The sequence below is a fragment of the Pangasianodon hypophthalmus genome, chromosome 17, assembly GCF_027358585.1.
Source record: "Pangasianodon hypophthalmus isolate fPanHyp1 chromosome 17, fPanHyp1.pri, whole genome shotgun sequence".
NCBI classification, from domain to species: domain Eukaryota; kingdom Metazoa; phylum Chordata; class Actinopteri; order Siluriformes; family Pangasiidae; genus Pangasianodon; species Pangasianodon hypophthalmus.
Window position 1 is genome coordinate 19,209,356 of NC_069726.1, and position 26,362 is coordinate 19,235,717.

The 26,362-nt window shown below is 36.0% G+C and overlaps 1 protein-coding gene across 3 annotated transcripts in view; it reads right to left on the reverse strand.

Moving 5' to 3' along the window:
• The window catches only part of antxr1b (ANTXR cell adhesion molecule 1b), a 29,374-nt gene extending 6,500 nt beyond the window's left edge, over nucleotides 1-22,874 (reverse strand). Inside the window, exons 1-16 of one of the 3 annotated variants that reach the window (XM_026942599.3) lie at nucleotides 22,591-22,874; nucleotides 15,448-15,519; nucleotides 13,897-13,968; nucleotides 13,617-13,698; nucleotides 13,495-13,528; nucleotides 12,462-12,541; nucleotides 12,135-12,203; nucleotides 11,531-11,611; nucleotides 10,091-10,151; nucleotides 9,335-9,433; nucleotides 7,109-7,178; nucleotides 5,711-5,885; nucleotides 5,495-5,590; nucleotides 3,932-3,973; nucleotides 1,812-1,913; nucleotides 1,148-1,321 (exon numbers count right to left, since the gene is read on the reverse strand). In XM_026942599.3, coding sequence (XP_026798400.1) covers nucleotides 1,148-1,321; nucleotides 1,812-1,913; nucleotides 3,932-3,973; nucleotides 5,495-5,590; nucleotides 5,711-5,885; nucleotides 7,109-7,178; nucleotides 9,335-9,433; nucleotides 10,091-10,151; nucleotides 11,531-11,611; nucleotides 12,135-12,203; nucleotides 12,462-12,541; nucleotides 13,495-13,528; nucleotides 13,617-13,698; nucleotides 13,897-13,968; nucleotides 15,448-15,519; nucleotides 22,591-22,709 — 1,428 coding nt within the window. In that variant the 5' untranslated portion in view covers nucleotides 22,710-22,874. Of the gene's footprint in view, nucleotides 1-1,147; nucleotides 1,322-1,811; nucleotides 3,066-3,931; nucleotides 3,974-5,494; nucleotides 5,591-5,710; nucleotides 5,886-7,108; nucleotides 7,179-9,334; nucleotides 9,434-10,090; nucleotides 10,152-11,530; nucleotides 11,612-12,134; nucleotides 12,204-12,461; nucleotides 12,542-13,494; nucleotides 13,529-13,616; nucleotides 13,699-13,896; nucleotides 13,969-15,447; nucleotides 15,520-22,590 lie in introns of those variants that run through there. The other 2 variants (XM_053241285.1, XM_053241284.1) reach the window with 2 other exon arrangements.
• Between the last annotated feature and the right edge of the window lie 3,488 nt (nucleotides 22,875-26,362).

The window sequence follows — 26,362 nt, forward strand, 5'->3', positions numbered from 1 at the left end:
AACAACCCCACTCACTCTGTTCACACCATGAAGGACTCAGTCCATCTGTACGGAGTTGAGCTCAGTTCTGTGTCTGCTTTAGATTAAACCGAAATGACTGTGATCTCATGCTTCAGTGCAGCTGATAGACGAATGACGAGATAACACAGCTATCTGATTTCTCAGGAACGCCACATCACCGCTCTGTACACACACTGTCATACTGTCATGCTGTACTGATCTCTTCTTACATATTGTTCATATACATTCCTACTGTTTCTGTTTATGGTGTGTGTGTGTGTGTGTGTGTGTGTGTGATAACAATGTGATGATTGTTGATTTTGCAGTCTGTTCTCCATGAAGCCATCCTACAGGAATACTGTACATGCTCAGTAGGGTGACTTTGTAACCCAGTGAACTGTGGACGCGTCCCAAACCACAAATCCATCATTAAACTCAGTGAGTAGTGATTCACTGATTTGATTCTTTTGGAGCAACATTAAATTGACTGTTATAGTGGCTTATGAATAGTTTATTTGACTCTATTACAACATCATTAAACTCTGTATAACAGTAATTTGCTTTACTGATATAAATCTTTCAAATATTGTTAAGCTTTCTGTATTACATTAATGGCAGTTGGCAGACAACCATATGCAGAGCAATGTACAGAACTGAAAGGACATTATGTTTATAACTCTGAGCAGTTGAGGGTTAAGGGCCTTGCTCAAGGGCAGAGGCAGGTTGGCAGTGCTGGGATTTGAACTCATGACCTTCTGATAAGTGATTCAGTTTACTAACTTGATTCTTTTGAACATCGCTGAACTCACTGTACTAGCAGTTCAGTTTACTGACTTGAGTCTTTCGAACATCCCTTAACCCACTGTACTAGTGATTCGATTTACTGACTTGATTCTTTTGAACATCCCTGAGCTCACTGTATTAGTGATTCTTTTTAGTGATTTGATTCTTTATAATTATATGTTTAAATGAATCAGATTTTTCCCTTCATATGATTCATCTCAAGTTCCTCACTGTAAACAGCTACAGCAGCTAAAGAATAAGGTTTACTTATATATAGTCACTTTATTTACTATTTTTATTATTCTATCATTTTAAGGCCTGTATGTAAAAGTGTGAATATGTCTGTATGTGGGTTTTTTTTTACCTTAATGGGTGTGTACCATTTGGGAGGGGAGATGGGTTTGCGCATGCCGTTATTGAGAGTGCGTGAAGGTGTAAACTCAAACTCGTACTCCACATCAGGCAACGTTACTCGAGCATTCCTTGCTTTCTCAAGCTTTGCTCCCTCTTCCGTCGATCCCTTATCACCCCACCGCACCTACACACACACACACACACACATACAAGATTACACATACATATAGAATTACTCAATTACTGTCAGGTCACTACAATCATATTAATGAGTTTTATGGCACTAAACTGATACAACCATCTATGCTTTATTTTTATTACACACTCATCTGAATGTTATATTACTCAAGTTTCTCAGTGTTGAAATGGATTATGGTTAACATCAATGAACACTCAAACATAAAATAACCATGATTTTTTTAAATTTTGTAAAGTTATTCATTTTGTAAAGTTATCAAGGTATCAAACTTGGACCTAATGAAGTCCAAAAAGTGCCAGAATTTTATTGTACAAATTTAAATAATGATCTTAATATTTGACTAGTTGGATTATGTTCAGAAAATAAATCTAAACTGTGCTAGTGAGCAGACTAATGAGTCAGAAATTCTGTATTTGAGACAGAGCCTTAGTTCAGTTTCAAAATATCAGCTACTCCTCATCTGTCTCTTCCTCACCTCCATGCGTTTGATGCCTCCTACTCCTCTTCCTCCGTAATATGATGCGTCCACTGTCGGCCATTTTTTCTTTAGGTAGCCGTCTTCTTCTTCTTCTTCATCCTTCAGATAGGAGAGAGGCGTAGTTCAGAAGGGTACACTGAATCAGATAAACTTTATTTAGTTGTATTGATTATGCGTTACATTATACACTACCAATATGATTGTTTTAAACATCATGTAATTAGTGCTTCACATACCTAATTAGTGATTCACTTTACTGATTTAATTATTTTAAACATTACCTCAGTGAATTAGAAATTCAGTTTAACAAATACGATTCTGTTGAACTGTATTGTATCTATTGTATCTATTGTGTTGCTAATGAATTAGGGATTCACTTTTGCTGTGTAATCAAACCTTTCAAGTTTTGGTTAATTTGATTCAATTGATTACATCCAGAAACACTGAACAGTATGGTGTCATCCCCTACACTAACCAACACTCACCGTGTCATATTACTACTGTGCCAAATTTGTGTGTAATCCTAATATCTGTATATGTCTCAATGCAGAAATTTAACCGTTTGATTTGGACTAATGACTCAGAAGTGTGTATTACATAAGTGTGCACTTGCAAGTGTGTAACAGCAGGTTTTCTATTAGCAACTCAACCTCTGTGATTCGTACCATCTGTTTCCTTTTAGTCAGATCTGTATCCTACAGCGATGTTGAGGTGTGAATTGTTTGCCCAGCAAGGGGCTCACACCCCTCCCCTTTCCCATCGCCCTGCTCACCAGCAGCTAAACACAGAGTCATGATACTCTACATACAGAAACCCAACACTGTCCTGACTAATCTTATAAGAGAGAAGTGGTGATAAAGTAATTAATTTGTTTATACTGATTGAAAAAGTCAGATAACTCGATTTCCATTCCCCTGGTGGAATGGAACACCAGTGTACTGCTAGAAAGGGTTAAAATGGAAGCTAAGCAGATTCAATCAAGGGGAATAGGACAATAATGTATTAAAGCAAGAATGTATTAAAGCTTTGTGCAATAAACTTTTGGTCAAAACAGGTAAGAAAAAGGTACAAGTGTCCTTTTATGTCCTTTTACCTCTGCCTCTGGGATTTCCTGTTTTTCAAGATCCTGTGGCTTTGCAAGCGCTAGCACTCTAACTCTTCTGGATTAAGAGGCTTTGGACTATTAAATCAATAAATTCCAAACTTACGTATGCAGTTCTTTTCTCAAACATCTCTCACTCAATTCATCATCTTCATCATGGTGCCAAAATAATGAAAGAGAAAAGAAATATCCATATTCTGACATATTTGTAAATGCATTAATCTTTAGAACTGCTTTAAAACAGGGTGGGGCTTGAAAGAATATATAAATAACAAAAAAAAAAGAACATTTATGGGGCCACGTTGAAAGTGAGTTCAGCTGGTAAAACTTCACAGATGAAGAAGGATTATGAGCCAGCGAGCGCTCACGAAAAGGAAACCAAAAACGACAAAATCCAGTCACAAATGGCAAACCATCTGAAAATGGCATTAGATGAAGAAAGGACAAATAAATGTGCAAACTGTGGAATTTTCCAAACTGCCCTCCTCACACGCTGTGCTTTAAAAGAGAGAGTGTGTGTGTTTTTTTTCTTTGGTTTTGCCATTTTGAGTTTTGGTGTTCACTATATTTCATATGCAGATGTATAAACTATTAAAACTGCCAGGCTTTCCACAGTTTCAGAGCTCTGAGCTTTGTTTTATATTAGCAGATATTTTCTCAAATGGTTTGATTTGTTTGCTTGGAATGGTTTGGACTGGTTAGGAATGGTTTTTATTTTATTGCATTAACCCATATCCTTATACACTGCTTTATAAGAGGGGTCTTTTGGTCTCTTTTTTGCTCGTGCCCTTCATCTCTTGGACATATTTGAGGTTTGTTTTTTAAAGATTTGCAATTTGGAGTTTTGGGTGTTTTTCCCCCAGCTTTTCAGTTTGGTTGTTTTGCATTTTTTAAGATTTAAGTACATCTCTGGAGTTTGGAGATTCAGATTTCAGAGTGGCTACAGGTGGTGTGTGTGTGTGTGTGTGTGTGTGTGTGTGTGTGTGTGTGTGTGTGTGTGTGTGTGGTGTCTCACCGAGCTCTCCTCTATTACAGGTGGAGGTGGGTCATGGATAACCTGTTGGGACAAAAAAGTCTTTTTTTTAAACTTCACCAGTGTGTTTCAGCATTTGTATTAATGTATAATAACTTTTCAAGACTTCTTCTAGATTTAGTTTTTCAACTTTCCAAACATTGAGTTTTAGTCTTCTTCTAATTTTTATGGCTGTTAATTGAAAAGAAGAAGAGAAGACACAAACTGTGACCTGCTTTTTGAAGACCTAGTCAGGGTAGAAAATAGTTTTAGAACCTTAATGTGTTAGGTCTATATTACTATAACCACAGATTTTCTATAGCATCCATATCTTTTGCTTTCAGCAGAAGATGCTTTCAGGATTAACATACGATAGTTTTAATTCCATAGCTTAAACTATCCTGACACTTATTAGACACAGGCGCTTGTTTCAAGCCTGACCTCCCAGAAAATTTCATTACAATGCAGCAGTGAATTGTTTACCAATGTGTCTTAGTGAACTTCAGTTATAGCTATATGAAACATCTCACTGCATTATTACACTGTTCATTCATTTAACTCAAACTGTTTTTTCGGTGATCAGGACAGCCTGCAAGAAAATCTCTTTTGAAGTCTGTAGCCACACCACTGATAGATCTCCATTGATGCATGGCTTTACTGGGTTTCTATGGCAGATTCAATGCACTGTATTTTAATAGGAAAAAAGATTAATGCTCATTGGACAACAGGCTTTTAATACGTCATTTTGGGAATAAATGTGTAAATGAGCAGGTGGGTTTTGCATAGAAGAAAATCTCAATGTTTATTAAACAATGTGCTCTTCGCTTGTCTCGCCTGGATGCACAGCTTCTCCATATGATGACTGGAGATCTCTCAAAGGGGCGGGACTACGTAACCAACTGCCAGTCACTGAAATGGTAACGAACATGACCGACATTTCAAACCTAAACTTACTGGCGACAGTCAGATTCGCAGAGCTCTCGGCGCTTCAGTAGTGGCCAGTAACCGAATCCATAACAGTTTTACACAGCTAGTATTGCTTGTTATTATATTATAATCTTTGTAATTGGTAAATACTGTAAATAAATTGTAAGTATAATGTTATTTTTGATTGTTTGCATTCGTTTTGGAAATGAGCTGTCACCGTCACTACAATCATCACTGAAATTTAGCTAGATAATTAGCAGCTTAGATGCTTTTTAGCTCAAAATGGCAGACACTACTAATTTTGTCGACCTGATTTTGTCGACCTGATTTTCAATTTTATTGAAAACTTCAATAAAAGACATGTGCGTTCTCCTATTTTCAAAACCACCAGCTGCTACTGGTATAAGAAGGCTGAATATTTGGAAAATTAGAGTTAAGTACCATCTTAAATAATCTGATCTGTCTGATTAATAGATATGGGTTTGATACAGAAAGTTTTCATAGTCCATACTTTTCCATACTGTACAGCAACTACAGATTAAAATTAATACAGAGGCAATGACAGAGCAAGAACGAGAGAGAGAGAGAGAGAGAGAGAGAGAGCGAGAGCGAGAGAGAGCGAGAGAGAGATGAACTGACCACAGTACAGCAGAGCGGCCAGAACCACCAAATCAGGCTCAGAATCACCAACAGCAGCAGGATGAGTAGAGCAATGGCTAACACCGTCCCATCTATCTGCACACATACCCACACACACAAACACACACACACACACGGTCATTTCCACTGATGCCTGTATTGATATCAGAGCCACAGATACTAGGAACTACTGTGTGTGCATGTGTGTGTACTCACTGTGCAGACTGATGGTGGAGGAACATTATTGTCCAGCAGGACGGCAGTGGTGAGCTCTGCGCTAGTGGAGGTGCTGAGAGTTTGGACTGTATTCACACAGCCGTGTGCTGAAATACTGACTGAGCTGGAGATAAAACTTATGCCATCATTCAGACTGACGAAGAGAGAAGCAGACCTACAACGAGAGAGAGAAAAAGAAGAAACAGTCATTAAAGTAATATATGTGTGTGATTACTACAAGCAAGAATTATGAAACATTTCCATGCACTAAGAAAAAGCTGTTTACTGCAAAATAATGGATGTCTAAGGGCAGTTGCTAAATTCTGTCAATAAATGTTTAAAAAAAAGTAAATAAAAAAACTACATCTTGAACTACACATTGATTTCTAACAATAAATGTCTTAAAATAAGATAATGAGACTTTCTTCCTTTTGAAAATTGTCCCATCTCTGAAAGAATGAATTATACTGAGAACTTCATTTAAAAATACTGCTGGCTAAAAAAAATCTTTTAATCGTACTGCCAAATTACACATTTCACACAATCGTCTATAAAATTTTATAACACAGTGCTGTTGAACTCTCGATTCTGACAGTAGTGCCAGCTGGTTTATATTAATGCGCTCGTTCTAATATGTTATTGTTTCTATAGTAACAACGTACACAGGGACTTATATGGCAGATGCTCTACATAAATGGATTGTTAAAAAGAAGTGTGGAATCACTGATATGGTGACCTTTTCTGTGAGGAGATGTTTATTTAACATATTTAGAAGCATCTCCAGCATCAGCACTTTGTAACGGTCAGGAGTAAAGCTGTAACGTTCAGAAGGTCTTCAGGACAGAGGAGTATGTGGTTTTTCGGTAACATGACAAGCTGCACTTTTTGTGTCATTAACATCAAGAGAGAGTAAAAAGAGAGGCTGATGAACTGATATAATGTAAGCGATTACAGGAACTAACTTGCTTCATGGACACTCCACTGCATTTAATGTAACGATAAATGGATAAAAACTTTGAGCTATTGTTCTTTAATAAATAACAAATTGTAATTGTTGATGTTGTGGTATAAGAAGAATAAAACACTTTGAGACATGCCATTATTGGAAAATAATTAACTTCAGAGTGATAACAGTAACTCTGTTGTATCAGGGCTGCATCCCACCACAATGTCATTGATTATTTTACTGTAACGGCACACCCCCAAGTGTTTTATTCCTTACATAGTAACTGCCCTTAGACTTTTGCTGTAAAAGATTTTCAACACGTGAACATGTTTCCAAAACAGAGTAATAACTATTAGTTACAAAATTCTTAGTCCCAAATTCTTTCCACCAAGGTTTTATTTATTACATTTTTTAAAATATGATTTGCAGGAGGCTTAAGAAGAGACACTTACGTCCCCTCCTCCATCAGCACAGGAGCTGGACAAAGCAAGTATGTGTCCTCCACAGCCAGAGGCCTCTTCACTGCACACATACACACACACACAGACACACACACAGGTTATTTATAGTCAGTACAGTAAAAGTGTACTTCCTCCCACTCTGTCTGAAGTGAATCACAAAACAGACCTCATGGAGCATAAAAAAAGCAGTTTGGCTAAAATAAAACATCCACAGATTCACCTTTACTCCAAATGAAGTTAGCCAAGGCATGCTAGCTGACGTTTGCATATTTAATTTTGCTCCAAAGCTGCAAGACTACTAGATACCAAATAATAGATGCTACTAGTTTTCAGTTTAGCATTGTCCAAAATTGTTGCATGCTTAATTGTTAGCTACATTACTCTTATAGATCCATTACAAAACTAAAGCAAACTTCAGAGACGGGAAAAGAAGAGCAAAAAAAAATATTAGGAACAAATTCTCACACTCAAGCATTCCACAAGCAATAGAAGACACACAAATGCGCAAGCACACACACAGAGTCCTACATTCCTTTCCATAATACCATGGTGTTTAAGTGCATTAGCAGCTGGATGGATGGAGAAATGCCAAATTCAGAGATTAGTGGCTTTTTGAACACTGCACTTCTTCCCCGTTCACTTCCAAAACAAATCGAACATTTTCTCCTATTTCCCAGAGCAAAAACCCCATCCAGACATTTTATACCTTAATTTAAATCCAGCACACAGGAATCTCTACCCTTATATGCAGACTGTAATTTAGCGGTTTGGTTAAAAAGATGTGAAAAGATGTCCTGTGTGGAATTGTGGAGAGCAAAAATGGTATCTTCCATCTTAAATTCAATACATTTTCCTCTTCTTTTTTCTTTTTTCTCTGTCTTTTTGTTGGCATCGAACATCAGCTGTCTTTTATTTGAAGCTGAATCAACATATTAGGTCTGATAGCTTGAGTGGACTTTCGAGGGCTACTTTTATTCCTGCAGTTTTGTCTCCATTAAGATTTCATCCTTCATCACTGATAAACCTATGCCTCTGATTAGGGCTGAGCAGCAAGGCCAACATCATTATAGTAGATTGTTTTCAAAATGTAGCATGATTTTATGGTTATAACATGATTTTTATGAGAATGTGATCTTGGCAGGACAAAAGTGGGTGTGTGTCAATCTTGTGGCTGTTCGTTAAGTGGTAAATTGATCAGTTTTAGTGCTAATTTTAAAAATATTAATCCAGAGAAGTTAGACTGACCCAATAGACAAAACTGTGATGTTTGAGTTGGACTGGAAGTGAGGCAATATTGTGAGTTAGCTAGAAATAATAGTGTTTACCAATTAGCATGATGTACCTCGATGTGAATACAGAGAAAATATCACAGTAAATGATATATTTATAAATGCTACACTCCAATATACATATAAATTCCACTTCCTGCCTTACTGGCCACAACTAGAGAGAGATTTTTAGAGAAGAAGCATCCTGACCAGGTCTTTAAATGTGTGAAACAGCTAGCTTACTAGTTAACAATTAAACACCTAATTTGTTGAGCTGTGGGATGAATAGTCCTTACTGCTTTGAACTACAAATATAAATCTCCTAATATGGATCTCCGACCGTGGACATGGCCTAGACCTGGGACAAATTCCCTGCTTGTCCTTCTGTGTGTCACGGTTTGCTCCCTTGCATCACAGCTCCCATGGCAACGAACACCATGTGCTCATGTTTGGTTTGATTTCTGTTCTGCACCTGTCTTCTCCCTGTCCTGTCATTGGTTTGTTACCTGATTGTGTTCACCTGTATTGTGATAATTCTTGAGTAGCCATTGTTTGTGGCAAAGTCTTATAATGTGGTTAGTTACTTTAAGTCTGAGGCTTTCAAGTTCCCAAGTTCTGTGTTTTATGTTTCATTGTACTTCCTGGTTTTGACCCTGGCCAGTCTCCCTCATTTCTGAGTATTGGTTGTCCTGTATTAAACCTGCATGCCCATGTTCTGACTGTTCATATGGACTCTGATTACAATTCTCTGATTCTTACACTCGTATGTGTATGTATGTATCCTACATTACCCTATGGTTAAACTTCAGGAGGCCATAATTAACTCTGTGCTGGATTTTCAGCTGAATTTTAACTGCACTGTTATTGTATTACTGCATTACTGTATTGTAAGGGTTAGTAGCCTATACATTATTACTATTGTTAGTTCCTTTATTGGAAGAGCACTTACTGACGGTGAAAGTGTCATTGATGCGGAAACTGCATAACACTCGTCTCTCATCTCTTGCATGGAGGAAACCATTCCCCCTCACCACTACCTGAAAGGATTCTGCAATACAACATGACCAACAGAGAAAACAGTGTCAAAGACAGTGACGTATGTCAAACACTGGTCAGTATCTCTTTTATCATATCAGATTTGGTCTATATTCATGGCCTGTATAGCGCTCCTGAGTTCTCAGTGTAAGGAACAGGGAGTAGCGAGTTATTTCAGATGTAACTTGCATTTCTTTCAGGAGGCAGATGTCTAGAAAGTCTGTGTCCCATTGGAAGGAGCCTAAGGACAGCTAATTTTCTAAAATTCCTCGACAAAATCTGGAGGCAGTATCATTTTTATCCCTTTACCTCATAATTCTGGAAAAACAAATTGCAATATTAAGCTATAAAATATTCAGCTGGCTCGTTAAGGTGAACAGAATTATGGAATTTCCTCTGTTGGAAAGGATAAATGCAGCCAAAGTAAGGAACCTAAGGAGACCTCTGTGTTATGCTGCCTGAAAACGCTGCCCAAATGTTCAGTCTACCTAAGCAGATGTCTTCTAAAGAAACACGGATATAGAGAAGCAGGATTATGAGGCTAAACGATAAATAATTCCAGTAAATAAAACTCAGTGCTGCTCCATAATAATATATGAACATGCATATTATACAAATATTATTCAGATTTCATGCACAGGTTTGTTACTGCGTGCTCATCTTCGCTCACCTCCGGCACATATAGTCGAAGGTTCAACAGACAATATTTCTATGCATGATCTCTTCAGGATCTGAAAGAGAGAACAATCAGAAATAGTGACAGGAGCCTGAAATTTTAAAATTGATGTGAGTTTTTTTTCCCTTCAAAGTTGCTTAAATGGACTACTGGTGTTGATTACTTGTAGGAGTGTAATGAGACATCGTGACACGATCCATCATGATGCAAAAATGTGACAATGTGCATGATGGAAATGTGCGAGTCACATCGTGGAAATCAGCATTCATTTAATTGTGCATCTGTGCTGTTGCACTGTTTGAACACCAGATGTTCCAATCTGCAAAACCCATAGAGTTAAAATTTACAGTAAAGAGAGCATGCTGGTCACATGATAATGTTCTTTAGTGGACAGCCTGTGAGACCTGCACCCTTAAGACTGATAGCCCCCGATTGCAACGACCAACACGCATTATACTTTATACAGTTACACATTCATGCTAAAATGGTTAAAAAAGAGCTTTTCAGTAGCTTTCAATCAACACCAAAAGCTGTGGAAATCGGGCATTTTAGCCGACTTTGGGGCTCTATTTCTGCTACGGAGCTCTTTATGTTTCAGTTGATCTCCAGGAAGTCAGATATCCCCAGGTCAGACACTTTGTTTATTCAATCAAAATTTTTTGGGAGAATTTTTACATTTATTTATTAATTTTGAAGTTATGGTGACCCTGTACTACATTTTGGTTACAATATTAAACCTCTGTTTGCAGCAATTATTTATTTAGATTTATACAGACAATAATGCACATTGTTTTGCATTTTATGTTTCAGTTTATGATTCAGAAAAAAGTTCATAGTTTCTGAAAAAAGTTTTCAGTCATAATTTTTTTGTCATTCAAGTTTTGTTCAAAATATTCTAAGCATCGAATAGAATCAAAATTGTGAAGCCGGTATCGTGACTCGAATTGAATAGTGACCTGAGTATATTGTTACAACCCTAAATATTTGTAGACAGATTTAAGTGTTAAACATAGAATACTACTTTTAACCATTAAAAATATGACCATAAGATGAGCAGCATCTTACAGTTTGACCAATAGTGTGTCCAATCACAGTTTCAGTTCTATCCCACAACTTGGCCAGCCGCATAATATCAGATGGCTGCTGCTGGAAAGGAAATGTTAGGGTTAGCTAAGATTACTAGTTAGCATAACTAACATTAACAGAGTGGATAGCTTAGCGTATGTTGCTAAATTATTAGGCTAACTGTTGTTACTCTATGATGTAGGGTAAACTGTGGATGAAGAATTAATAGATAACTACTAGTAGTGCAATAAAGGTATTCTCTAGGCTTAGACTTTCTGTGACATAAATACTACAATGTCTTTTCTATGGGGAAGTGAGCAGGGAGTTATTTCTCATTTTTGGAACTGGAAAAGTCATTTGGACCCTTACTGAGTCGATGATGTCTTGCAGCGCCTCAAATCCATCATTCACAGGAAAAACATGATCTTCACTGCCTGCGATTGTAGCCAGCTAGGATGGATAAAAAGAAAAGTATGTTTTAGTTAATATTAAATATGTAGCACCGAGAGTACATGATTTACTGCTATGATTTACTGCCACTCTGCTATTTTCTGTGCGTGTGAGGAGTGTGTCTATTGCCCATGAGGTACTGTAAATCAGCTAACCTTTAACACAGCTTTTACCAAGTTGGCTTTGCAGAAACCAAGTAGATGAAGTAAGTTAGCTAGAACTCTGTAAAAGTTATTTAACATCGTTTAAATAGTCATACACAGGTTGTTATTCAATCAGATTCCATCTGTGTTTCGGGTGTGGCACATCTTACGACTGTATATGAAGCTTCAAATTCAAAGTATGTCCCCCAGAAATGCCAAAAAAATAATGTTGGGTTTTGAAATTCTAATGAAATTCTTTCGGACATGTTTGGGACACAGCCCCAACAAGGCTGTGAGTCTTCTTTCTAAGACAAGCTTAGTGATGGATAAAGTTTATTCAGCTAAGTGAAACTGAGTTGAATCTAGTTTGAATATCTCACCTGAGTTTCATTAAAGTCCTTCACTCCCACGCAGTACACTGTTGCTCCAAGCTGACGCGAGCGTCCTGCCTGTTATGTACAATACTGTAGTAAGATAACATTAAGACAAACTCAGGCCTTTATGGTAAATAGGGTTTGTGAGGTTGGGACACGTGCACAGTGGTGAGGTGTTAATGTGACCTATATAGTGACCTACTGTATATACAGTATATAGTGCAACTAATGCGTTTACTGCCTGATTTGGGTTTCTGAATAGATAATGTGTCATTGTCTATAATAAATGAGAGAACTATTTCTCTTGACAAAACTACAGCATCAGTAGCTCACCTCTCTCGCTGCCAAGTCAAACTGAGTCTCACGTAACTCTCCATCTGTCAGAGCGATGATAACACTCGCTATTCGATAACCTGCAAACAGAACATTGGTAAATACTAACTTCTGTGCTAAGTGCAGTGCACATGTTTCATTCCATGTACTGTATTTGGATATAAACAGTATGGTGGTAATAATATATCGAAACCATGATATACCATGAACAAATCATTATCAGTTATTAACTATTACCGTAGAGATAATGACTTTTGTGCTTTTGACATGTACATGTGAACCCACAACATGCTTACCATTCAAGTGGGAAAAGTTGAGAGAACACTGTTGCTAGGCAACTGGGAAATATGGATGTAAGATTTAGCTAGTTAGCATGTACACCTTAGGTCTTTTATATACAAACAATGTAAAGGCACAGAAATATCAAATTTTCTCTCAGCTGTGTTGATAAATAACTAATAAAAGACTGTTATATATGTTAAAATGACATTTTTAATTACATTTAGCATTGACTGTTAACCTAGCTTCCATGGGCTTTGCCATATTTAGGGGCCAAAAACATGAATTACACAAAAATGGGTCATTCTTGTGGAATTCTTACATAAAGATTAACACATCATTTGAATGCAGCAATAAAGTGCTATCTATATCTACACACACACACACACACACACAAACATATATATATATATATATATATATATATATATATATATATATATATATATATATATATATATATATGTGTGTGTGTGTGTGTGTGTGTGTAGACGACACATAATATACACAGTTTGTATAACTTTATATTGTTAAAAATATTTCAGATTAAAGTGTGAAACTTTTTACTGAAATACACTGACAGAATGTTGGATTATTTCTTGCATTTCCTCCTTCTTTTACTTTCTTTCGTTCTTCCATTCCCCAATAATTTAAGCATAAATATCAACACTGAGTCTTAAGTTTTAAGGGCTTTTAAAAATGTATTTTAATGTGGATTTTTTTTTCTTTTTTCTTTCTTATCATCACCACTCACCATCACCACTTGCATAGTAGATCTGCTCACTCGCCTGTGAAAGAGCAATACAAAATGTATTTTATTGGAACAAAGATATGGATCAGGGGAAACAGAGGTAGACAGAGAGGAGACTTTCTCACCCGCTCAAAGCCTTTGTGCATGAAAGTGTCTCCACCTGGTAAAACTCTCTGTAGTTCCTCCAGTCCTGCTCGTATCTGATCCCTAACACACAAACACACACACACACACAGATCATATCTGAGAATACACGGTAAATAATTGATCCTCAGAAAACCCATTTTAGAACCATTTAAATGGGTCACTCTGGTCTAAACAGAAGAGAACAGAGGAGGAGATAAAGTACATGTCTGGTAGTTTGTGAGGCCAGGTTGACCTGGACCTCTTGTTTTCTAAGCTCACCTGTCTTCTGTGAGCTTCATCAGGGTTCTCCCCTCTGTTGAAAAAACGATGAAGGACATCCGGAGCTTAGGACTGAAAAATAGAGAGAGACGGAGTCAGAAAGACAGAATATTGTTGTTAAATCTGTATCTGCTTATCAGCCTTACAGTTACTGCAATTTTTACTCTTACTACACCTTCTTCTTCTTTTTCTTTATCACTATCACTACTAAATATGGTCAAGTCAAATGTTTAAACTGTATTTTTGGTGCTCTAGGGTATAGTACATCTAACTGCTGATAAAAATAAGTGGAATTAAATAGAGGGAGGCTTATATGAAACAGAATGTGGGATAAATAGACATAAAAACGACAAACCAGATGTTTGTTTTACTGCGCTCATCAGCTGTTACTTATTAGGTTGAAATTTAATAAGAATTCTTCTATCAAATACAAGGATCTGGGATGCAGCTACGTATATACTGAGTAAAGACACTATTAATGATGGAAAATGTGATAACAGTGGTTAAAGGGTGTGGTCAGGGTAGAGCTGGAGCAGCAGTGAGGAAAACACACACAATGATGTGATGCCAGTGCCAGATCCTGACACACTTCTACTCCTGTCCTCTAGACCTGCCTGATTTATCCTGATACTCTTCATCTGAGTGGAGCTTTCTGTATTTGTGCCTCAACCTCTGCCCTTAGATTGTCCCACATGGACACCCTAAAGTTTTGCACTTCCTTTAAACAGAAAATGCCCAAGACTCACCTGAATACTGTAGATTTATATCTAAGATCTGCTTCTGTAGTCATAAAGACTGTCCTGTGCTCATCCCAGGACTCTTTTTCACAATGTGCTCATATTGAACATCCTTTCAACACACTTAATCCTGTTTGTCTTTACTCTTCTACGCCTGTATAATGTAAAAGTTTATAATCCCACTATCCAGAAGAAGACGAGTTCAATTTTAAGGCATGGATATGGGCTAACTGTAAACTAACATTTAAATAAATAAGCTAAAACTTAAACTAGCATTACATTAAACAGGCTAACCCTGAATTAGCATTACGTTAAACAGGCTAACCCTGAAGTACCATTATATTAAACACAGTAACACATGTAAAAGTGCATTAAACTGACACTGAGCCCTGTAATTAGCTTTTTAGGAAACAGACTAACACAAGAATTGGCATTATGATAGACAAACTAATGGAAGTTATTGGAATTCATATATGTGCATTTATATTTTCACTGATTTTCTTTGTTTTCTCTAACATAAGATACATGTTCATAAACATTTACAGTCTTCACTGCTAGCATTAGCCATCTAGCTAACATAAGCTAACCCAAAGGAAATTCTGAGAGGATTTTAAGTCATATTCATGAATGTTAAACTTCAGTGCTAACTAACATGAGCTAACATGACTCAATGATGTGCCATCATTAAACGTCAGCCCATCACCAGTCTGTAAATGAACCCTGCTGAAACTTGCAAGTGTTCATGACAAGGTCCTTCAGAAAAGAATTAATGTCTGGTTCGCATTTTAAAACATGGCACAGTGAAAAATCTCACCTGATGAATTTGTGTGCCAGATGATCCACAAAGTAATAAATCTCATTCCAGTGATGCTGAACACTTCCAGACCTGAACATAACAAGAAAATGATTTATTTGTAACATATGTATATACACTATAGCATACTTAAATCATTAGCAAACTCATTTAATAATCTATTTTAGCCATTTAAAAAAGGGGGGTTCGCTTGCACACTTGACCTTGGCAGTAAAAACAATGTATCTGAAATGATTTCCTCAGATTTTAGCTCAGATATTTACACACTTTTTCTTTCACACTCCACATAAAGTCCTATCAGGTTGCTAACTAAAGAGTATCTAGCAAATTAGCTAAGTTGATAACTTTCTTACAGACTTAGAGTGATAAAACATGGCTAATCAAAAGACTTCTAGCTTTAGGGTGGGACGTTTAAGGCTGAGACTAACATTATCGTAAACATGCTAGCCACAAAATAGTCCACCAATTAGCATTAAAATAAACTCGCTAACACAAGAACTAAGACCATAAACAGGCTAACCCTGCTTATCAGTAAAAACTAACATTATATGGAATAGGCTAAATCTGATTTAGCATTACACAAAACGGGCTAACACATGAACTAACAATATAGTACAGGTTAGCTTTCTTTACAAGATTGTACAGATGCTAGGCACAAAACCACATTGGCTAGTGCTAAGATAGCATTAAAAAGGGATCTATAACTGGGTTTAAGACGAGAAGAGTTTATTTTAGTTAAATGGTTAAATAAAGTCATCCTTTTATAAAAGTCAGAGATGTTTTCTAACTGTTCTGTTGATTATTTAATTCATAAAATGCATTTTTCAGAAAAAAATATGGCAGAAAAAGAAAGAAAGTCCTCAGAAAAATTTAAATGACAAGTATTTATGATCTTATAACATTAATGGTTTTATTCACTGCACAACAGAGAAAAGGCTTTTGGCAGATATTTGAAATAAATATTTTGATTTGACTTTTGTGAGAGTGTGATGTGAGACAGAAGGTCCTATTTCTACATGCCTGAGGACAAAAATAGCCATAAAGAACTAAAATAAAGTGGTGTCTGGTTTGGTACTCTTGCTGTTTTCAGTCTGTGTGCGGTGCAGACAGATCAGGAATTTTCGCCTTACCTCAGCGAATTTGGAATAAAACCCCCCCTTTTTTTTTTTTACATATGGCACATTAATTTGTTGAGGTTGCTCTGCTAGAGAAGTTATTAAACTGAGAGTTTCAGCAGCTGTAAACGCATTCACGTGTAATATGATATGTTTTATAGTCACAGTTTTATGTTAGTACAGCATTCTGAGACACATTAAACACACCACTATTGAAAACACTTGTGAAAGTTAGGTGTGACATCAGCTCATTCAAACTAGCATTGTAGTAAACAGGCTAACCACAAATTAGCATTATAGCATCAAAATGATTGGGCACTAGCCTCTTTTTCAAGCTCTGTGAAATTTAAAATCTAAAAAATTTGAAAAATTTATTTTTAAATGTTTGGTATCTAATTAATTCTGCAGCAACATTACAATTATTTACATGTTGTTCTTTTTTTTCTGTAGAAAAAAGAAAGCCACAGCCGGGTATTACCCACTCAAAGCCTTTGTCAGTAAGTTGATATGCCCATAAAATAAAGTGTAATAAAAATAGTACTTATTAGCATTATGCTAATAAGTGAGTAAAAGAGTAAAAGAATAGCAAAACAGCCATAAAATATTTACAAAATGTTGGACTTTGGACTGAATACGTGTCAGTAAGTAATGATGGTTAAACATTCCAGGGTGAAAACACTCAGCACTGAGGGAATTATTATAATCCTGTTACTGAGCTCACTGGGATTTCTGTAATTTTGGATTGCAGCATTGGCATTACTAGTACACTGATGTCATTATTTTTTCATTTCCAAATGCCGGGTTATATAATATTTGAATAAAACCACAGCTCTGTAGAGTTAATTACTAAAATAATGTCATTAAAATGTCTCTGTTCGTGCTGAATTTGAATTCTTTGCTCCACAAGCAGTGCTAGCAAACATTTAATGAATATGACATTAAAACGTGACAGAATTTTTAGGGACAATAAACCATGATAAATGGAGAGAGATTTGGAGTCCTGAGGTTTTAATCAGCATTATTCATGATTCATGATAGAAAATATTTCAATAGAAAATTTTGTCATGAGCTTGTCAGAAAGTAAATTATAACCATCAACTAAACTGCAGAAAGTTAACCCCTTCTGTTCTGTAATTTCAAAAGTTTAGTGAAAGAGGACTGGAAATCCATTTTTCCAACCTGAAATTTGGCTCAAGCAGCTTGAATTCTTTAGTGAATATTCACATGTAAGACTTGATTAAACAGAATATGGTCTGTATGAATGTAAGTTAAATTGAATCTTACAAGCTGAGCTACTGTAGTTAATTCTGGATTACTGTAAAGCTGCTTTATGGAAATATCTATTGTTAAAATGTGCTATACAAATAATATTGAATTGAATTGAATTGAAGGGAATGTGTACACAAATCTAATACAAAGATTTCAAAGGACCAACACGTTTTGTATGTTCTTTAACAAAGTAACATGTACAGTGGGGTCCAAAAGTCTGAGACCACATTGAAAATCTGTTTGTTTGGTTTTTTTTTAAATTTATTTAAAATTCCAGATTTTCAATGTGATTTCAGACTTGACAAAAGTTTTCACATTTTTAAATATTTAAAACAAAGAAAGTAAATGTTCAATATCTTGTATATTTAATATTCAAAATTCTGCACTATTTCTAGGTCACTATTTAAATGTAATCAAATGTGTGATAATGACCATGTTAACTGCTTAGTACAAAAACTCAGATTTTCCTCATGCCTAATCTCTTGTATTGAGGCACATGTTCAGACGACATGCCGATGGATTTGATCAAAAATGGATCGTAAGGTTGTGCACAAACTTGTGGAGTCCATGCCAGATCGAGTGCACGCTGTCATTAAAGCAAAAAGGGGACGTACCAAATACTAATAAACTCTGAAAGTCATGTAAATATTTCTAAGATCCTGCTTTTCACTCAGGTTACTGCTGATAATATCACTTGTAATGAAACCCTTTGTGTTAAATTGAAAAAAATGCCAAACAGAAGCATTTTCATTTTCATAGTGCTCTCAGACTTTTGGGCCCAACTGTAGGTAGTAATAAGGAAGCCTCTGAGTCGTGGCATCAATCCAATCAGTTTATATTCAGGCAAGAGTTCGGGTGACTGTTTGGGTTGAACCATTTTCTCTAGTTCATTTTTAACTAGACATTTTGTGCTGCGTTAATTAGCATCCATGCTTATAGTTCTTATTTATAGCTGCTTTGTGGCAATATTCAGTATTAAAAGTGCTGTATAAATAAAATTTGATTTGAACCGAATTATTCTTATGCCACAGTGCTGTTAAATTCTTCAGAAGGTCAGAAGGTGTTGATTAATTTGCCGCAGCTCTGACAGTAAATCCGGTTGTAATTCAAATCACAGATTCTTTTTTATATGTTACATTAAAGCGCTCGTTATTGTAGTAACAGCTCATTCCCAAAGACTTGCCTGGTGGATAGTCAACGTGATTGAAGGAATAATAAATGGATTAAAATGTGTTATTATTTAACAAAGAAATACATATAATCATTGATATGGGGAAGTTTTCTTCACTATACCAAGGAGATGTTTATTTAATGGTTAAGGAAGGAGTCTCCAGTGTCAGTACATTGTAACAGTCAGTAAATTTTCCTCCACATCTTCTGGACAGAGGAGTTTGTGCTTTCCAGTTTCTTGGTAATATGACAAGCTGCAACATTAAATGTAACAAAAAACATTTAAAAAGCATGAATTATCATTCATTAATAAATTTAAAATTGTAATTGTTGGCAAATTGTTGTGGTATTTGAGGAATAAAACACTTTGTGACATGCAGTTATTGGAAAATAATCAACTTCAGAGTGGTAAAAGTAGCTCCACTTCACGTCGGGGATATCACTCTACCATAACTTTTTATTATTTTCCTATACTAAAATGCTCTATTGTGTTTTATTCCTTGCTTATTCTTATATAATCACATTATATGACTGTCACATAATAACTCAGCTAATCTCCTATGACACCCTGTTAACTGTAACGAACTATTTCAGTGCAAAAGTTTTCATACCCTCATGTTCTAGGTGAAAAAATTAATTTTAATGCAACGATTTTTAATCTAACCCATAAATAATTAGCATACACATTACAGCAATTGACATTAGGTCAGGACTTCCTTTTAATCCTCTCAAAGGTTTGCATCCCCTTTGACACACACTAGTTAATAGATTTAAATGTGCCTCATTATGTGTCTCTGGCTAATGATTTAAAACAGTCAGCACATGTTTATTTTGTTAAGTCTCCAGGCAGGAAAAGGTCAAACAGGTTCAAACTCTTGAGGGGTTAACCTAACACTCAGCTCTTGAGAGAAGTACTGACCCTTCACAGAGCTGGGAATAAAGTGCTTAGGGAGGCCATTTAAAGCAGTGGTAATCATCATTCAAAAATGTAAGAAACACACAAAGCCACAACCAAAATTAACTGCCAAAAAAATTTAGAAAAATCCAAAACAAACAGCTGAAGGCATAAAGATCTTCAGTCACATATAAACCCAAGATACGGTGCCAACAGGAACTTCTATGGATCTTTTGTGGAACTATAGGAATGTAAATACCATATGTACAAACATAAGACATTATAGTTCTATTGAGGTTAGTTGCACTTCTTTTAATAGTTCAGCAATTTTCATTTGTCTTTCATCTGCATCGCAGCTGCTTTTCAAATCTGGTTTTCATGCATGACAATGAAGTGACTACACACACACACACACACACACACACACACACACACACATTCTTTCTCTCTCCCTCCCTCTGGCTTCCTCCCTTATTTTCTTTTCTTCTCTTAGATGTGTGTGTGTGTGTGTCTGTGTGTGTGTGTGTCTGTGTGTCCGCGCACTGCAGCCATGCAGCTCTGGAACATCTGGTGCTGCTGGTAAAAAGGTTCTGTTTAATTCTGCTGAGCTCACTCTGACCTTTGACCTCTTATGGAATGCATTTATATTCCAAATGCAATTTTATGGGCAACAGTTACTTTTCTAATAAGACTCTATATAAAGCTTGTGATTATCATGTGCTTTCGTTATAAGGAGTAATAGGATTGTGTCCTTTGCACTATGTCCTTGACTGTCTAGCAGCTGTATGTTTACAGGGTGTTATAAACTCTATAATGCATAGTATACTCATTAATTCTTTATTAATTCACTACAAGTTATAAACATGTTGTGGAAGAAGTGCTTTTCATCTTGATGTAGTTGATATTCTGATTGATATTGAGCTTAAAGCAATGTCATTGTTTATTACCTATTATACACTTTTTATTTAACAAATGTTTATATGTATAACAATGTTGGTGTTTTTTAATAAAACTATTCCACAAGACATGTCACTTTTCACATATCAAACCCCATCATCTATTCATTAATAGCCATTTAAAGTACGTTATGGAAAGAAATGGCGGAACAGAGGTGCAGTGGGTAGTGATGCCACCTCACAGCTCCAGCGTCCCTGGTCTGATTCTAAGCTCGAGTTACTGTCTGTGTGGAGTTTCGCATACTGTTTCCGTGTCTGTGTGGGTTTCCTGCAGGTACTCTGGTTTCCTCCCACCTCCCAAAAACATACTGGTAGATGTATTGGCTATGGCAAACTTTCCCTAGGTGTGAATGAGTGTGTGCGCGGTGCTCTTTGATGCACTGGCATCCCATCCAGGGTGTATTCCCATACCATACTCAGTGACCAGGATAAAGAGCTTGCTGAAGATGAATGAATGAACTTACAGTCATAATGAAATTCTATTCCTCTCACTCTGCATTAAATAATAAACCAAATAACATAATGTAGTTTATTACAAGCAAATATGATGATTATAATAAACACCTAAATAATGAGATAATTATCTTCTAAATCTGTTACTCAAGAGATAGATAGATGAATAAATACTCAGTTAATACTGAGTCTCATGAGTCATTTATGCAGCTCCACTGACATTAAGAAATATTTTTATTTTTCCGTATTAATGTTGGGTGAGCGAATTTCCAGCTCAAACTATAAGTGCTCCTTTCCTGTATGAAAAACAGGTTCATTATGAGCAATGTGTGATGGTTAGGAGGAAACAGCGTCCCACGTGTTGTACAGATGCCATTACAACAACTAGAACAACTACAATAACCACAACCGTCCCTCTGGTGTTCAGTGTTTACATTAACTTGAAGCGGCTGAGCAGGTGGATGGGAAACATTAATTACACTCTCTGTGAAGCCCGTGAACACAAATCATTATAACTGCTCTAGTATTACAATATAATCATTAATTCATTGTGAATTATAAACATGTCTGAGTTACTAATCTGAGTTAAATTTTGTCTGTAAAAAAATGTCCTTATAATTTGTTCATGTTTTAGTTTGCAAAAATTGCATTAAAATAGATTTATTTTCATTATACTGATAGTATTATATTATATTATTATACACTGACCTAAGGATTTATTAGGTACACATACATAATACCTAATAAGTTGGTGAATCAATATATATAAGACAGAAAGGGACAAAAAGACACCCCTCATCCTGTAGTATAACACTCCCAAAATTATAACTCCTTCTTAAAAAATAAGCTTCAATTTTAGATCTTTAGAGCTTTATTTTTCCCTTATTTATTTATTTATTTATTTATTGATATCGTATTAAAAATAATACAATGGACCCCCTTGACTTATGGGATTGCTTTCACTGGGAAGGACACATGCGATGATGTGTCCAAAATAAGTACCTTTGGAGAAAAAAAAAGCCAGAACAAAGGCATGCCACAGAATCTTGAATATTGCAATGCATTGAGTAAATGATTATCAGAAAGTATCTAACACACACATATACATGTGCTCCATAATAACTTTCTGTTTTTATTCAATTTCTCTACAGCATTTGAGCAGTCACTGGGCTCTCCTGCCTCATTGGCCTCTTACTCACCTGAGCTAAATAACTCTTTATTATTTTTAATTATATATATGTGTGTAATTAATCATGACAATATGAAGCCAAAGGAGGAAACTCACTTATCCAGGACGAAGTAGAGGTCAAATCCACCGTAACATGAGGGTCCATAACTCTGTCCAACACCGCCCCCAATCAACACAAACATCAACACACACACCTTGACACACGACACACACATTATTCCAGCATGGAGAGAGAGAGTGCAGCTCTGAGAAGGGACGTGTGCGTTTGATTCCTCCTGCAGCTGCTCGTAAAGCTTGAAGAGTTTATGAAGGACTGGGAGGAGAGAGAGAGAGAGAGAGAGAGAGAGAGTGAAACAAAGAGAGAGAGAGATAGATAGAATAACAGAGAGCCCGTGAAACTGAAAGAGAATGGAGGAGAGAGATAAACAGAGAGCATATGGAACTGGAAAAAGAAAGGAGAAGAGACAGACAGAGAGAGAGAGAGAGAGAGAGAGAGAGAGAGTACATTGGTATTGGTAATGAGGTCAGAAAAAAATATTTCTAGGTATGCTTGTGCCTAGAATTAAGCTACAAGATGTAGATCCTTTTTTTTTTTTTTTTTTTTACCAGTAATTTATACAAAATTTACCAAAATTTATACAGAAATTAATAAATGTACAGTATGTGTCCACTTGTGAGTTTGCTACATGGAACCATGGCAGAAAAAGTATATAATTTTAGAATTCAATTTTAGGAATTATGTTTGGCCAATTATAGAGCAAAGCTAGTGGTTAAAATGAAAGCCAACAAAACATAAAACTTTCACTTCGCATCTATACATCATACAAAACGCCTTGTTTTCTCAGCATTACCTCAAATTATAAATAAATGTTCTTAAACAAAAGTCATATGAAGCTTTTTAGGTTACTTGATAAGGCTAGTTTGGTAGCTTGCTAGTGACATAGCGCAAGCCAGCAAGTCGTGTGGACATATTGGGTTTCAGATTGCTTATTTTCACAAAAGCCCTATTCAGACTGGATTACATGGGGGTCATGTAATGTAATTTTTACTTCTGTGAATTTAGTCCCATCTGAATCCATCAGGTCAGTGTGTTGTTACATACTGTACAGTTCTGTGTCTGGAAGGATTACACTAGCGTTAAATAATCTCGGTTATATCCCTTCTGAACTGACACGTCTGTAGCAATTTTGTCATATCCTGTGGGAAAAGATTTTTTCTTCTGTAGAGACACTCCACTAAGCACTTTAAAAAAAAAAAAAAAATTCTGCCAAAAGCAAACGGAAACCAAGCTTTAGCTGAGTTTATAATGCAACACTGCAAAAAAATAAAAAAATATTTAAAAAATTAAAGCAAGTAGCAAATTCAACTAATATTTCTCTTTATTGGAATGTTTTTGAACAACAACAAGAAAAGATTATAATGCTTATTTCCAGATATTTTTTACTCATTTCAATCTTGAAATTATTTTATTCTACTGGACGATATTTTCGCTTCTTTCAAGCTTCTTTTAGAAAGAAGCTAAATTCCTATATCTGTCAATAGAATAAGAGAGATTTAAGCTTGATGTTAGTAAATATGTCTAGAAAACAATTTAATAGGCTTATATTTGTCATTTAATAATCTCAAAATGAGAAATATTAGATAACTTTTCCTTTATTCAAGATATCTTCACTTGCTAAGATAATTTTTTGCAATGTACATTAAATATAATCAATGCTCGGAAGGACTTGTCAGGGAAGCAGTGCAGTTTTAGGTACTTTATTGAAATATTCTAGTACAGCTATAGTCTATATAATGTTATAGGTATTTAACCTACTACTGATCAAGTGCAACTTGCAGGACCACAAACCTTTACAAATGGCTATAATAAAGGTCAAAGAAGTCAGCTGGATATAGTATCAGCTGGATATAGTATCAGGTGGATATAGTATCAGGTGGATATAGTAACAGCTGAATATAGTATCAGCTGGATATAGTATCAGGTGGATATAGTATCAGCTGAATATAGTATCAGCTGGATATAGTATCAGCTGGATATAGTATCAGGTGGATATAGTATCAGCTGGATATAGTATCAGGTGGATATAGTATCAGGTGGATATAGTAACAGCTGGATATAGTATCAGCTGGATATAGTATCAGGTGGATATAGTATCAGCTGAATATAGTATCAGCTGGATATAGTATCAGCTGGATATAGTATCAGGTGGATATAGTATCAGCTGGATATAGTATCAGCTGGATATAGTATCAGGTGGATATAGTATCAGCTGGATATAGTATCAGCTGGATATAGTATCAGGTGGATATAGTAACAGCTGGATATAGTATCAGGTGGATATAGTATCAGCTGGATATAGTATCAGGTGGATATAGTATCAGCTGGATATAGTATCAGGTGGATATAGTATCAGCTGGATATAGTATCAGCTGGATATAGTATCAGGTGGATATAGTATCAGCTGGATATAGTATCAGGTGGATATAGTATCAGCTGGATATAGTATCAGGTGGATATAGTATCAGGTGGATATAGTATCAGCTGGATATAGTAACAGCTGGATATAGTAACAGCTGGATATAGTATCAGGTGGATATAGTATCAGCTGGATATAGTATCAGGTGGATATAGTATCAGCTGGATATAGTAACAGCTGGATATAGTATCAGGTGGATATAGTATCAGGTGGATATAGTATCAGCTGGATATAGTATCAGGTGGATATAGTATCAGCTGGATATAGTATCAGGTGGATATAGTAACAGCTGGATATAGTATCAGGTGGATATAGTATCAGCTGGATATAGTAACAGCTGGATATAGTAACAGCTGGATATAGTATCAGGTGGATATAGTAACAGCTGGATATAGTATCAGCTGGATATAGTATCAGGTGGATATAGTATCAGCTGGATATAGTAACAGCTGGATATAGTATCAGGTGGATATAGTATCAGGTGGATATAGTATCAGGTGGATATAGTAACAGCTGGATATAGTATCAGGTGGATATAGTATCAGGTGGATATAGTATCAGCTGGATATAGTAACAGCTGGATATAGTATCAGGTGGATATAGTATCAGCTGGATATAGTATCAGGTGGATATAGTATCAGCTGGATATAGTATCAGCTGGATATAGTATCAGGTGGATATAGTAACAGCTGGATATAGTATCAGGTGGATGTAGTATCAGCTGGATATAGTATCAGGTGGATATAGTATCAGCTGGATATAGTATCAGGTGGATATAATATCAGCTGGATATAGTATCAGGTGGATATAGTATCAGCTGGATATAGTATCAGCTGGATATAGTATCAGCTGGATATAGTATCAGGTGGATATAGTATCAGGTGGATATAGTATCAGCTGGATATAGTATCAGGTGGATATAGTATCAGGTGGATATAGTATCAGCTGGATATAGTATGCAAGGAACATTTGGCTTGACAACCATATATACAGGGTGTCCCAAAAGTCTCCATACATAAAAGAAATTAACACTTTTTTTTTTTATCAAAATGTAACTTTATTTGCAAAAACATTCTCTATATGATTGCCATTTCTTTGTAAACACACACAGAGACGTCTCTCCCTACTTTGGCTCCCAGTTTGGCAACAGTGTCGTGTGTGATGTGCTTGCCAAGTCCATCGCAACTTTGCGACAGCTTCCGGATCCAGCCATGAGTGATTTCAATACGTTCTTCTTTTGTCAAAGGCATTCTTAAAGGCTATATGAAAATATATATATATATATAATACGTACGAAAAATTTTGCTAAAAAGTGTTAATTTCCCCTATGCAGAGACTTTTGGGACGGCCTGTACAGTGTGCAGACACTCCCATCACTGTAATTTATACAG